The sequence below is a fragment of the Callospermophilus lateralis genome, chromosome 2, assembly GCF_048772815.1.
Source record: "Callospermophilus lateralis isolate mCalLat2 chromosome 2, mCalLat2.hap1, whole genome shotgun sequence".
Classification (NCBI taxonomy): Eukaryota; Metazoa; Chordata; class Mammalia; order Rodentia; family Sciuridae; genus Callospermophilus; species Callospermophilus lateralis.
The window spans coordinates 140813626-140825888 of NC_135306.1; the positions used below are offsets into that span (position 1 = coordinate 140813626).

Sequence of the window (12263 nt, forward strand, 5' to 3'; positions counted from 1 at the left end):
AAGTATAGTTATAAGGAAGCACAGATTTTGAGGATAACACAATTTGTGTAAGGGGGTATTGAAATGGATCGATTTTATAAGAATGACAAAGAGAAGAGTTTATACTATATTCAATACAGTACTGGAAATGGGGAACCTTTAAGCAAGAAAACAGCATGATCAGAACTGGATTTCAGGTGGGATTACTGCAAAATGTATAAAGTGGATTTGAGGAGAAAGTGATGGGCAAGTGACCCAGTCAGGAAGTATCTTCTCAGTTGCTCAAAAAGCAGATGAGTTAAGGAAGAGGAGTATAAAGAAAGGCCAGAGTTCTTGGCTTTCTGGGATGAGAATATAGATGGCATTTGGGCGGTGGGGGGAGTCTTATGAAAGAACTCATTCCTTAGGAGCCTTTTGCTTTTGATGAGTGTATATTAATTATGTGAAAAATGTGAGTTCTGCAATTAGAAAGCTAACATTTTTATTTCAATAGAAAATTAATCATCATTCTGAAAATATGTGTGCTAGATCTCCCCTCCAATTCTTCTCTTCACTTAATTATACTAATTGACATTACAATATAATGGTTATTACATCTTTCCATTCCTAAAGGTCACCATGTGCTTGTATATATTAAATGCAAACAAACAGCAACTCTTCATTCTTGGGGGACAAAAAAATCCTCAGCACGTAGCAACGCCTATTTTTAACATATCCTCTGAAGTATAGCATGGAACATTGAATCACCCACATAACAAGTTTCATTTCACTTCTTTTCTCCTCCTCCCCTTAGCTTATTCTCCACCAATGGAAAACCATCTACTCTCTGGCAACAATGGCACATTAGAATACAAAACTTCCCTGCCGCCCATCTCTCCAGGAAGGTACTCGCCAATTCCAAAGCACATGCTTGTTGAAGATGACTACACCAGGTCAGATATGCTTGTGGGGTGAGTGGGTTTGCTATCATTACCAGGAAGAAATCACATTAGCCTAATATCTGAGCTGTTGCTTTGGGGACTGACTGAAGCTTCTGAGTGCCATTCAAAATAAGTATAGTCTTCCCTCAAGTGCAAAGTTTCAAATACTTGTAAACATGTTTTACTGTTCTCTGGTGGGAAGAAAAACCACAATTAGAGTAATATACACTTATCTATCACTTTGTGATTTCTTAAGATTTCTTAATCATACTTGATTTCATTGAACTTTACAGGCATAGTGTAAGATAGGTGTTATAACTTAAGGAGGGAAGATTCTGCTGAGGTTCCAAAGGAGGGAAATCACATGCCAGTATTATTTACCCATTGAGTTGATTGAGTTCAGAACTGAAATTCTGTTCTTTTGACTCAAAATCCCATATGCTTGCCACCAATAACCACGTATAATTCAGTGAAATTTGGGAATTAATCAACCCTTCCTCTAATTGCAATAGCTATAGGTTAAAAGGAAAGGAATAAAGTTAACTCCAAATGGTTTTAAATTAACATGCCCTGTTAATTCCAAATGGGAACAGGATTCTAAGAACATGCAACTACATTCTAATCTACATCCTAATCTCCTAAATAAATTCAAATGTATCCAGACCTCCTCTGAAAAAGTCTGGTTTGGAAGCTCACAGAGAAGACCAACATGGTTTACTTAAATGGTCACTGGCAATGATTCTATAAATATTGAATGATGAACAGATGAATGAATGGGTTGATGAATAATTAAAATGTGCGTTTCTTTTTATTTTAAATATTTTTGTTTCAAAGTAATATTTATATTGTACATGTAGCAAAGGAATAAAAAGATGATTAAGAAACAAGAATCTCCCTCAAACTTCCTCCAGAGGGACCTATCTAGATGAACTCAATGTGACAGCTTGTCATGAACTTCTCATACCTTCCCCATGTCATACAAATACATATAAATACATACAAATACATATAAATATATGTATACATATAAATACATACTTAGCTATGGTGGAGCTTGGCAATTATTTGGCAAAATAAATTCATATTTTGCACATTGCTCTGCAATTTGACTTTCTCCTTAAATAATCCTTTTACCAAAAATGAGAGTAAATATAGATATGTGCACTTTATTTCTGTATGTTTTTGTGTATAAATAATGAAAGAGATGGATTGTTTTGGTTTTCTCTCCTGCCTGTCTAATTGAAGCCATTTATCAGCCTTTAAGAAAGTAAAGGAGCCTTCCCACTGGAGCATGTGCATTCTTTGGTATATCTTTTTAAATGATTAAGCATTTTCCATTTATTTTGCAATATCAGGTTTGCTGAAGTAGCTTGTTATATCTTTAGCCAAGGGATGGAATGTTTTGAAGCTGCAAATGTACATCTGTGGTGTAAATCAAATATAAATTTCTTCCTGTGCTGAAGTGTCTGATCTTTATGCTCTCAATTAAAATGAGGGCTGCAGCAAAGATAATCCTCATGGCTCTTGGAAAAAAAAGTGTAAACAGAGACACCTTTATCCACTAGAGTAATGATCTATTTGCTTTTACACTGTCACTAATATTTGATATGTTTTTAATTTGAAAATGTCATTTTACCTTAGGACCCATAATAAATTAGCAATTATTAAAGCCTCTTCATAATCTGGGCACCTTGCTAGCTCTTTGACATACAGGATCTATTTAATCCTCCCAAAAAACAGGCTTTCATTCCTATTTTAGAGGGTAGAAATTGAAGTGCAAAAAGTTTAAAGGAAACTGCTTATGGTCACAGAGTTTTTCAGTAGAACTGAGTTTCCCTAGAAATGTTAAAATCCTGACTAAGAAGAAACATTCTTATTTTCTCCTTAATTTCAAAGTGAAAAACCAAATCATATAAAACTTTGCTTATCCCAGGAATCTGAGAGTTTTGATGAGCTCTAAAGAAAACTAGAAAACAGGGTTGAGACCTAACTCTATAGCTGGCTAACCATGTGGCCCTGGTGAAATTGCAAGCCTTGGTTTCCTCATCTTTGCAAGGGAATAGCTATTGAATCTGTCTTAACAGGTTGTTGTCATAATTCAATGAGATGACAAATGCAAAGAACTTAGTGTCTGACACATAATAAATACTCAATTAATGCTATCTATTTATAGAAACTGTACTTTGTATTATTCCTAATCTACTTTGGATGACACAAGGAATGTTCTGGAAAGAGAATCAACTTTTCTTCTACAGTGACCATGCCTCAGTGTCTTCCTTCCTCTTATTCCTTTTCTGTTCCCTTGCAAGACTGACTTACTAATAACTCTTCACAACATCTTCATGATTGTTTCCTTGCTTGTAAAGTAAATCAGATCAGTTCACATACATACACTCCCCCACCACTCCCACCATTGCTTGTGTCTTCTCATTTGTACCCTGTGCTCTAAGCATTACCAAAGGATTCAGAGGTATTTGCTCTGAAGCAGATTCATTGCCTCATTCATTAATATTAATTGAATATTTCCTACTAGAATGTTGATGTTTCACTAGAAATGAAAAATTGATTAAGAAGTAGCATCTAAGAACTATTATATTTGGAAAAATATGTACAAACCAATGGATTACCCAATGCCTATTCCCTAATTATGCAAACTCAACTCCTGCAGAAAGTTTTCCACAAAGTTTAATTTATTAATTGTTTTAAAATCTTGAGATTATGGTTTCTGGTGTCAAAATGACTTTCTTTTGTAAAAGAATCATGGTAGTCAAAAGTAGTTATTTATTATGTCCTTGCCTAAAAAATGAAAGTTAACAACTTTGTCTCAGTCCTCTTTGTAAATGTCATAGATCTTTTAGATAAAATTAAAAATCTGGGAATTATTAACACAAAGAAACAAACTAGATCACTTCCATGAAATGCTCTATGTAGCCCTAGCAGAGCTCTCTACCACCATAGGAAGCACATAGGAAATATTTATAAATGAGTTTGAATTTTACACAGAAGCCACAGGAATGGCCTATGGCACCAAAGGAAATTTTAAAGAAGAAATAAACTTTGAACTTGGAAATGTATAGGTATTGGTCAGAGTTAGGAGATCAGAAAAGATATTTACTAGGAAAATGGTTTGTGCAAATGTTTCTCTCTCTCTCTCTCTCTCTCTCTCTCTCTGTGTCTTTGTGTGTATGTGTGTATATATATATATATATACCTATATTATCTATATGATGTTTTTATCATACACATAATATAGATAACATAAAATATAAATTGTTCTATATTATCTAAATGATATTCTTGATTTTTACCGATAGCAAAAATGCTTAAAGACATTAAGAAATTGCCTCATATCATACAGCATATAGAAATAAAATTAGAATCTTGATCAGTCTTTGAAGGTATCATCCCCCCATTCCTACCCCTTATTTTAATAACCTCTTTTCATGGAAATTATAAATTAACTGGGTTTGTCATCCTGTCTCTCCTCCTTACTACCTACATGACTGAACAAATCACTTAATCTTTTTCAAGTCATGGTTTTCTCATCTGTAGATTTGGGATAAAGGATCTTCTAATTTCCTCTGGGAATTATAAGGTTTCATATGATAGTATGTATGAATATTTTATTGTAATTTTCAGGAGGCTACATGAATTTATTATTATCCTAAGATCATGTAGTAGCTTATGTTTGAGGTCTACTTTAATAATAATAAATCAAGGAATGTATCTCTAACAATGGGACCTGAACCAGAAGGAAAACATTTCTATGAAAAGGATGTTTTCCCAACATCCTAGAAAATCACATCAAATGGGAAATATTTTATTGAACAAACTCACATCTTGGTCTGTTGTAAGTATTTTTCTATTTCCCTGACTTATATTCACTATTTTTTCTTCCAATACTGGGGATGGACCACATCTTGGGACTTGCAAAGGCTAAGCAAGTGTTCTACCACTGAGCTACATCCCCAGAGCTTATATTCACTTTTGTTATGGATGTATACTAAGATTGTTTAGCTTTTCCACTGACAGAGAAAGAAAATACAAAGTGTAAAATCTTGAATACAATTATCTTTTAGAGTCCCTACTGAGTCCCCTGTAAATCAGTTTTCCTAGTGGTATTAATACCTGGTTTTTATCTTCTTGAAAACAATAATGCCAAGGTGGTTTTTGGCACAGAAACTATAGACTTTTCAAAGTTGGAAGAGCCATAAATAAATATGAAGTCTAATCACCATGTGATGGGCAAGGAACTCAAGGACCGATTTGTAAGTTTTTCATAGGCCCATATTTATAAATATTTATAGATTCATATTTAGTACCAGCTTTGAGCACCCAGTCCAGCCCTCCTTCTGTTTCTTTAAAGTGATGTTCATTGTTTATCTTATTTAATTTTTGGTCTAGGAAAAGAAAGTAACTATTTCAAAAAACACAATCAATCAGTCAAGAGTCACCTGTGAATAAAGTCCACTTTGCATTTTACCTACAACTGTAGATTCCACTTCTACATGGCCAGTTCTTCCCTGGTTCTCAGAAAAAATGCAAGCCACACATCCTTATCATCTGACTTAATAGTCTTAAGATACCCATACAAACTATTAGTACTAAAATGGAAATAGAAAAAAAATAAAAGAGGATGCAAAGTAAAACTACTCTTTCAAGATGTAGGCACTTAATTTTCAACTTCTGAGTGCAGTAAAGGTTGTTATGAAAATCAGGTACCTAAATACATCTATAAGAGACATAATCTAACTTTAGAAACCAGTGTTAGATGCCTAGTCCTAAATTTATCCAGGTATCTTTCTGATTGTCTCCACATAGTGTTCCCTCACATAGTTTGGCTGATCCAAAAGCATAATCTAAACTAAGTCCTAATAAAGAATTCTTTCAAGAACAAATCCAAATTATAACTCAATCCTCACCAGTTTGAATACTTATTTACTTAACAGGTATGATCCCATTGGGGTGGAGTTCACCTCCATTCTTCTCCCTGAATAACAGAACACTAGCTGACTCCTTATGCCATCTGATACATAGTAAAGTTGTCTTTTCTCTTTTGTTGACGCCTTCCTTTATTTATTCAAATGGATCTTCATTTCTACTATGTGTCAAGCATGGTTATTAGCAACAAAATCATAATGATGAACAAACAAGACAAGTTCCCTGCCCTCACAGAATTTACATTTAACTATATTTAATAAGTGATATATAGATAAATGCATTAAGTTTGGACAATGCTAAGTGCTATAAAAAAAACAAAGCAGGAGCATGATATAGGTAGAGAGAACATGGGGTAGGATATGCTAGGAGCATCTCTCTGAGGAGATAGCATTTGAACTAGGACATGAATAAAGAGAAGAATATAGTGATGTGAAGATTAGAGTAAAAAAATTCCAAGAAGAAGGAATAGCAAGGCCAAGTCACTGAGTCAGTAATAAAAGTAATATGTTCCAGGAACATATAGAAGCTCATCTTGGCTATAAAGAGATAGTTAACAGAAACGTAGAAAATTAAGTTGGAAAATGAGACAGGACTCAAATGATATAGGACTTCGAAGGTAATGAAGAAGTGTAGATTTACTATACAGTGTACTGAGAATCCATTAAAGGGTACTAACCAGAAACATTAAATGATTTGATTTATATTTAAAAATAAAAAATACCTGGCTGTTGTATGGAAAAGTGGAAGTGCCCCTGAAGAAATGAGAGAGGAAATCATGGCAGCTGGAACAGGAGGAGGAGCCATGGGAGAGCAGAAGAGACGGTGGGTCTGGGCTGTGTTGAGCCACACTGCTGGCCCATGTCCTATGTGAAGAGCAGCTATTACCCAGCTATTGTACTACTTACTGTCTCAACACTCTTCGTCACCCATGAAGTTACCTTTCAGGAACAACACAAATATTTTCCATTTTTTCCCCAGTATTTGCCATTGTTGTTATTTTTTTTTTTTAAGTTATTTCTGAGTGTTTAACTTTGTGGATTAGAACTAGTTAGAGGCAAGACCACTGTTTCTCAAATGTTTCTACCCAAATGCCTTCAGGCTGTAGAAAATAAACTTATTCTTCTTAGGATTAGAAGAAAAGGAGAGCTTTCTGCCCAAGCAGAAAAAATAAAAAATTTTACGTGTTCTCCCAAAAGCTTATAGAATACCTTTCTTTGTTTTTTTCTTTAATGCACAAATACTTTGATTGCCAATTAAATTATTTTTATCCAAGATCTTAATGGGAAATAGTTTCCGGCAATTGCCAAAACACCAAGGTACATGTGAGTACCCAAGTTTCAGAAGCACTGAGCTAAATTTCACAAGTTTATTAATTACTAATTTTTACAGAAACAGTCCCTTAATAATTTCCCTTAATAATAGCACAAGGTTTATGTTGTTCATAAGAAACAAGCTCTCAAAGTATCACTTTCTGTCAGACTAAAGTGTGAGCATGTTCTAGCCTCTCTTCTTTTTCCCTTATATTTAGTAATTTAAACCATTTCTGGATAAACTGGACATACCTTCTTACATAGTAAAGGGATCCTTTTCCACGTACTTTCAACCAGGTACAGTGGGAAAGAGCTGCAGGTACCCTAAGCAAACAACTGGGTCTGTGTAAAATTGATCAGGAAAGCAGAGTAATTGGGTACCTTGGTCTTGGTCTTGGCTCAGTTTTGACTCCATCCTTGACCACTCTCCAACAGGCTGACCTTGGACAAGTTGTTGTAATTTCCCTTTGCCTCAATTTTCTCATTTATAAGAGGAACAGAATAATACTTTATGCCTATTGGTTTATTGTGACAATAAACTGTGCTAATACATATGAAGTACTTAGAGACAAGTCAGCACTTGAGAAGTATTAGTTATTAATACTATTAAAAACAAGGATTTTAAGATGAACAGTTCCACAAATAAAATCTTCTTGGCAACATTTTACAATTATTTATTAAAATGTGGTAAAAAATATTATGCTACTGCTGAAACATGTTATAATCTACATATAAACTTTCTCAACTCATTATCTTGCAGAACTAATTATCTTGAAAAACATATGAGAGAACATTTTATTACAAAATACCATATAATCTGAATGCTTTATTGAAATTCTTTATTTTTATCACCTCAATGTATATCTAGTATATCTGAAATGAAAATCTAATATAAGATTCAGTGGAAGCAAATGTGGTATTAACTAGTCTGTAAGACTGATCTCTGGCTAAATACAATTGTCCTCTAGATTTGTCGGCCCTTGTTTTTTCCTTCATAGTAACTCTCAATAACTAACATCAAATCTCAAACCAATTCTCAAATCTTTTGAAAGGTTTTCTTTTCAAAAATTCTGCAAAACATGACATCAGGCTCCTCACAGTCTTTATAAAGTTTATTAAAAAACTTAACCAAATTAAGCATACATAAACACATGTCTCTGAGCTATCTGCTTTGCTGAGTGTTGCATGCCTGATTTCTCCAATATGGAGCCTGATAGTATAATGTCTCCTCTGAAGCAAAGTATCATAATGGGAAGGAGGAGTGGGGTAAAATTAGTGAGACAGATGGAGAAAAGACCATCAAGTGAAAGCCTCAAGGGGAGTTTTGTCTTTATTGATGATGGCTCCACATAACCATTTAGGTTTACTTACATAAGCCATGAACCATAATTGATAGAGCTAGCCTGTTAGAAGTAGAGAGAGTATGATAATGGGGAAGTTGAGAAATCTTAATTAAAGAGGGATATCCAAATATGCAACAGAAACATATTAAGCTGTTGTTTGCTGACAGGGAAATGAATTTAATGTTAACAAAATTGAAACAGTAATGGGAATTTTAAGATTGTTTTTATAGATATTTATCATTTCCTATGTATCTCATGAATTAGCCAGACATAAGCATGCAACATTCTGCCTACAATTTTATGGAAAATGGTGGTTATTGCACATCTATAGCTATTGTTGCTATAGATGTAAAACTCAAGAGTTATTGAATCAGTGCTACATTGCTTTTAATAAAATGAGTTTGTCCTTTCCCTTCCAGAATGACTGATGCCAAAAAGTAAAAAAAAAAAAAAAAAGAAAGAAAGAAAAAAGAAAAGACATGATGACTGTGGAGGACTTTGATGTGACAAATATAGAAGCAATCAACCCCTGGTTAATCCTTGTCTCTTACATTGCAAGTTAGCTACTATCAATAACACAAAATGCAGCTTATTTCTGGCCCTTATCAGTGTGAACTGAAGCAGGGTATATAATATGATTCAAGGAAAGTAGACAAAGTCTCTTCCTCTAGGAGTTTGCTTTCACATCTGTATATCACTAAAATAATAAATTGACAGAAGATAAGAAAGCAGCTGATTCCTAATTGTCCACATGCAGACGTGTACTTTGATAGTTGTCTGTGACAGCATTGTAATCCCTGAGTGACTTCCTGCCATCTCCTGTATCATTAGCTGCTGTGAGTGAGATTATTATATTAATATTAATAATTGCACTAACAAAATATAAGAAAAACAGGGACTGCAATCATTCCATTTCAAAGACTTACATTCTTACTGTATTATAGATTTAAAAATTTCATAGGTTTTGGATTGCACCATTCATTCACTTTTTGCTTCTAGGTAATTTCATTAATATAGATAATGGAACAAACTGTTTCTAAGTAAAAAACATTTTTAATATGTTGCTTTCATGTATTTTCCCTAAACATCCATTTTAATGTTTATCTCTACACCCATTTTCTTTTTACTACCTATAAATCTACCTTGCAAGCCCTCTGTTGTATTTTTATCTTATTATTATTTCTAATTATAAAATAAAATGTATTTATAAAAAATTATAAAATGGACAAAAACAAAACAAAAATCAAAATAAGTACCCTCACCAAAGAAGGATAATTATTATTAGTATTTGGTAAATTTTCTTTGAGTTATTTTCTAGATAAGCACATTTATTTATAATATTTGAACCATATTATATACAGTGAGGTTGAGCTTTTTTTTTTTTTTTTTCCTTTTGGGTTTTTTTCTTTTTAACTTTAGTAATATATCTTGAGAATTTTCTGACATCCTTAGTCTTTAAAAATATTTTAGTAGCTATATAATGATCTTTTATATATCAATGAACCAAAATTTACTTAGCCATGTTCATTTTGTTGCACGTTTAGATTTCTAAGGATTTCTTTTTTAATCAAGGTAATTTTTTTACATTCTTTCTAATCCATTTATTGATTATGTTTCTTAAAGATAAATGCCCAGATCCCCACTGCCTAATCAGTACATTTAATATGTCCAGAAGCAAACTCTTGAGAGCTGTCCTCCCCTCTATTTCGTAGTAAATGAGAGCTCTGTCCACTAGCTCAGGCCCCATTCCCTGAGTCAGACTTTTCTCTCATTTTCCTTTCATATCCCATTCCAAATCCACCAACAGATTCTGTAGGCTTTCATAGTACATCCACTAGGTTCTTGCTTCTCTACTCCCAGCATAGTAGTTTAAGCCACAACACTTGTTGCTCGATTATTTCAATAGCCTCCCACAGTTTCCTTGTTTCTAAATTTGCCACTCATGCCACACCATACCTTACTGTTTAAAATAGTGAATCAGATCATGTCTCCAGAAGTAAAATCTCAAGTCCTTACGTATAAATCCATCCATGATCTGGCTCCAGCTGACCACTCTTTTGCTGATCAGCTTCCTTGTTTCCTGACAACAGCAGAGACACTTTTCTTTAGAAAGTTTGCCCTCTCCATTCCTTCTGCTTGTAGCAGAGTAGGTACCTAGAGCATATTTAATAATCAGTAAATATTCATGTACTGAATATAATGAAATTATATGAACATTTGCACAACTTTTGGTATTGCGAATAGATTGGTTTCTAGAATTTTGACTGATTACTCTTGATATTCCATCTCATTTACATGCTTACTTAACTCTTTTGTGTTTAATTCCTTTTTTCCTCCTTTTCTCTCCATTTCTGACTATTTATTTTATTAATCTTTCATTTCATCCATCCATACAGTATTTCAACTTCTATTTTTTATTTATTCAACAAATATTTCCCAGTGTTTGGTATTCTCAGAGAGATAGAGAAGTAGAGAATATAAAGAGAGAGATGAGTTAACCAAGAAATATAGTAGAGATGATACATGCTGTGTTGGGGTCAGTACCAAAAACTATAGGGAGTTTGGAAAAGGAATCTAGACCAGCCTGGGGTGGATCAGGGACAGTTTTTTAGAGAGGTGACTGAGATTAGAAAGAACAATAAGAATTAGCCAGTAAAACTGGGCCTAGGAGGAACGGGGAATCAGCAGTGTAAATCATACACAAGAATACTTAGAGGTTGGAGGTGTGGCTCAGTAGTAGAATGCTCGCCTAGCACGCACAAGGCACCGGGTTTGATCCTCAGCACCACATAAATGTAAAATAAAGATATTGTATCCACCTAAAGCTTAAGAATAAATATATTTTTTTTAAAAAAAAAGAATACTTAGAGGTTCTTCTCATTCTCCTCTGGCCCCAGCCATGAACTTGTATTTTTCACAAACAATATTCAGGATCAGCATATCCCAAGTTTCTGTGTATATTATTCAAATACTTTGTAGAATTTGTAAGAATCATGGTAAAAACTAATATTTTTATAGCACCTTACATTCTACAAGATGTCTTTATATTTTAACTTGCATAATAATTCCACAGAACAGTTATAATCATCCCCTTTGTGTTACACACAAGGTAATGCTGACTAAGCCAGGGCTCACTCTAATACTAAATGATGAAAATTAGAAGAGATTAGACATGATGTACAACGTACTGGGCATATATAATTATAAGAGGTAAGTAGATTAGGTCAAATATCTGGGGAGTAGTCTTTAAATTACAGTTTATTAAAATCATGATAATATGTCTTGATTCTTCATCAAGGTCCATTATTGAAGGTCCTACCCATAATCCTATGTAATTTTTTGTATTTCCAGTGTTTCCACTCAAATATTTACTTCTTTGGAGGAAGCAAGATAAATAGAAGGAGGCAGCATGACTTTTGGGGCTGGGTAGACTAAGGCTCCACAGTCAATAGGGAAATCTGGAGACGTTGGTCAAAAGGTATAAGGTTCAGTTATATGATATGATCTAATGTACAGCATGGTGACTGTAGTTAGTAATACTATGCTGTATACTTAAAATTTACTAAAACTTAAAAGACTGCAGTAAATGACTATCTGATCTCAGCTATATAATCCTTCTGCTGCTTCATCTGTAATGAAGGATAATAACAGTTCGTAGGATGGTGTTGAAGAATACAGATACAATAAGGAAAGCAAGTAATTGCTACTCAACATTTGTTAAATTGCTTCCTCCTTTCCTTATGGGGAAATAATTTTTATCTTTTATTATT

The 12263-nt window shown here is 33.7% G+C and overlaps 1 protein-coding gene across 11 annotated transcripts in view; it reads left to right on the forward strand.

The window, feature by feature from the left end:
• Positions 1 to 12263, forward strand: part of Dlg2 (discs large MAGUK scaffold protein 2) — a 1165863-nt gene that overhangs the window by 679840 nt on the left and 473760 nt on the right. For all 11 annotated transcript variants that reach the window (XM_076843911.2, XM_076843917.2, XM_076843908.2 and 8 more), the window contains one exon: positions 773 to 911. In XM_076843911.2, coding sequence (XP_076700026.1) covers positions 773 to 911 — 139 coding nt within the window. The remainder of the gene's footprint in view (positions 1 to 772; positions 912 to 12263) is intronic.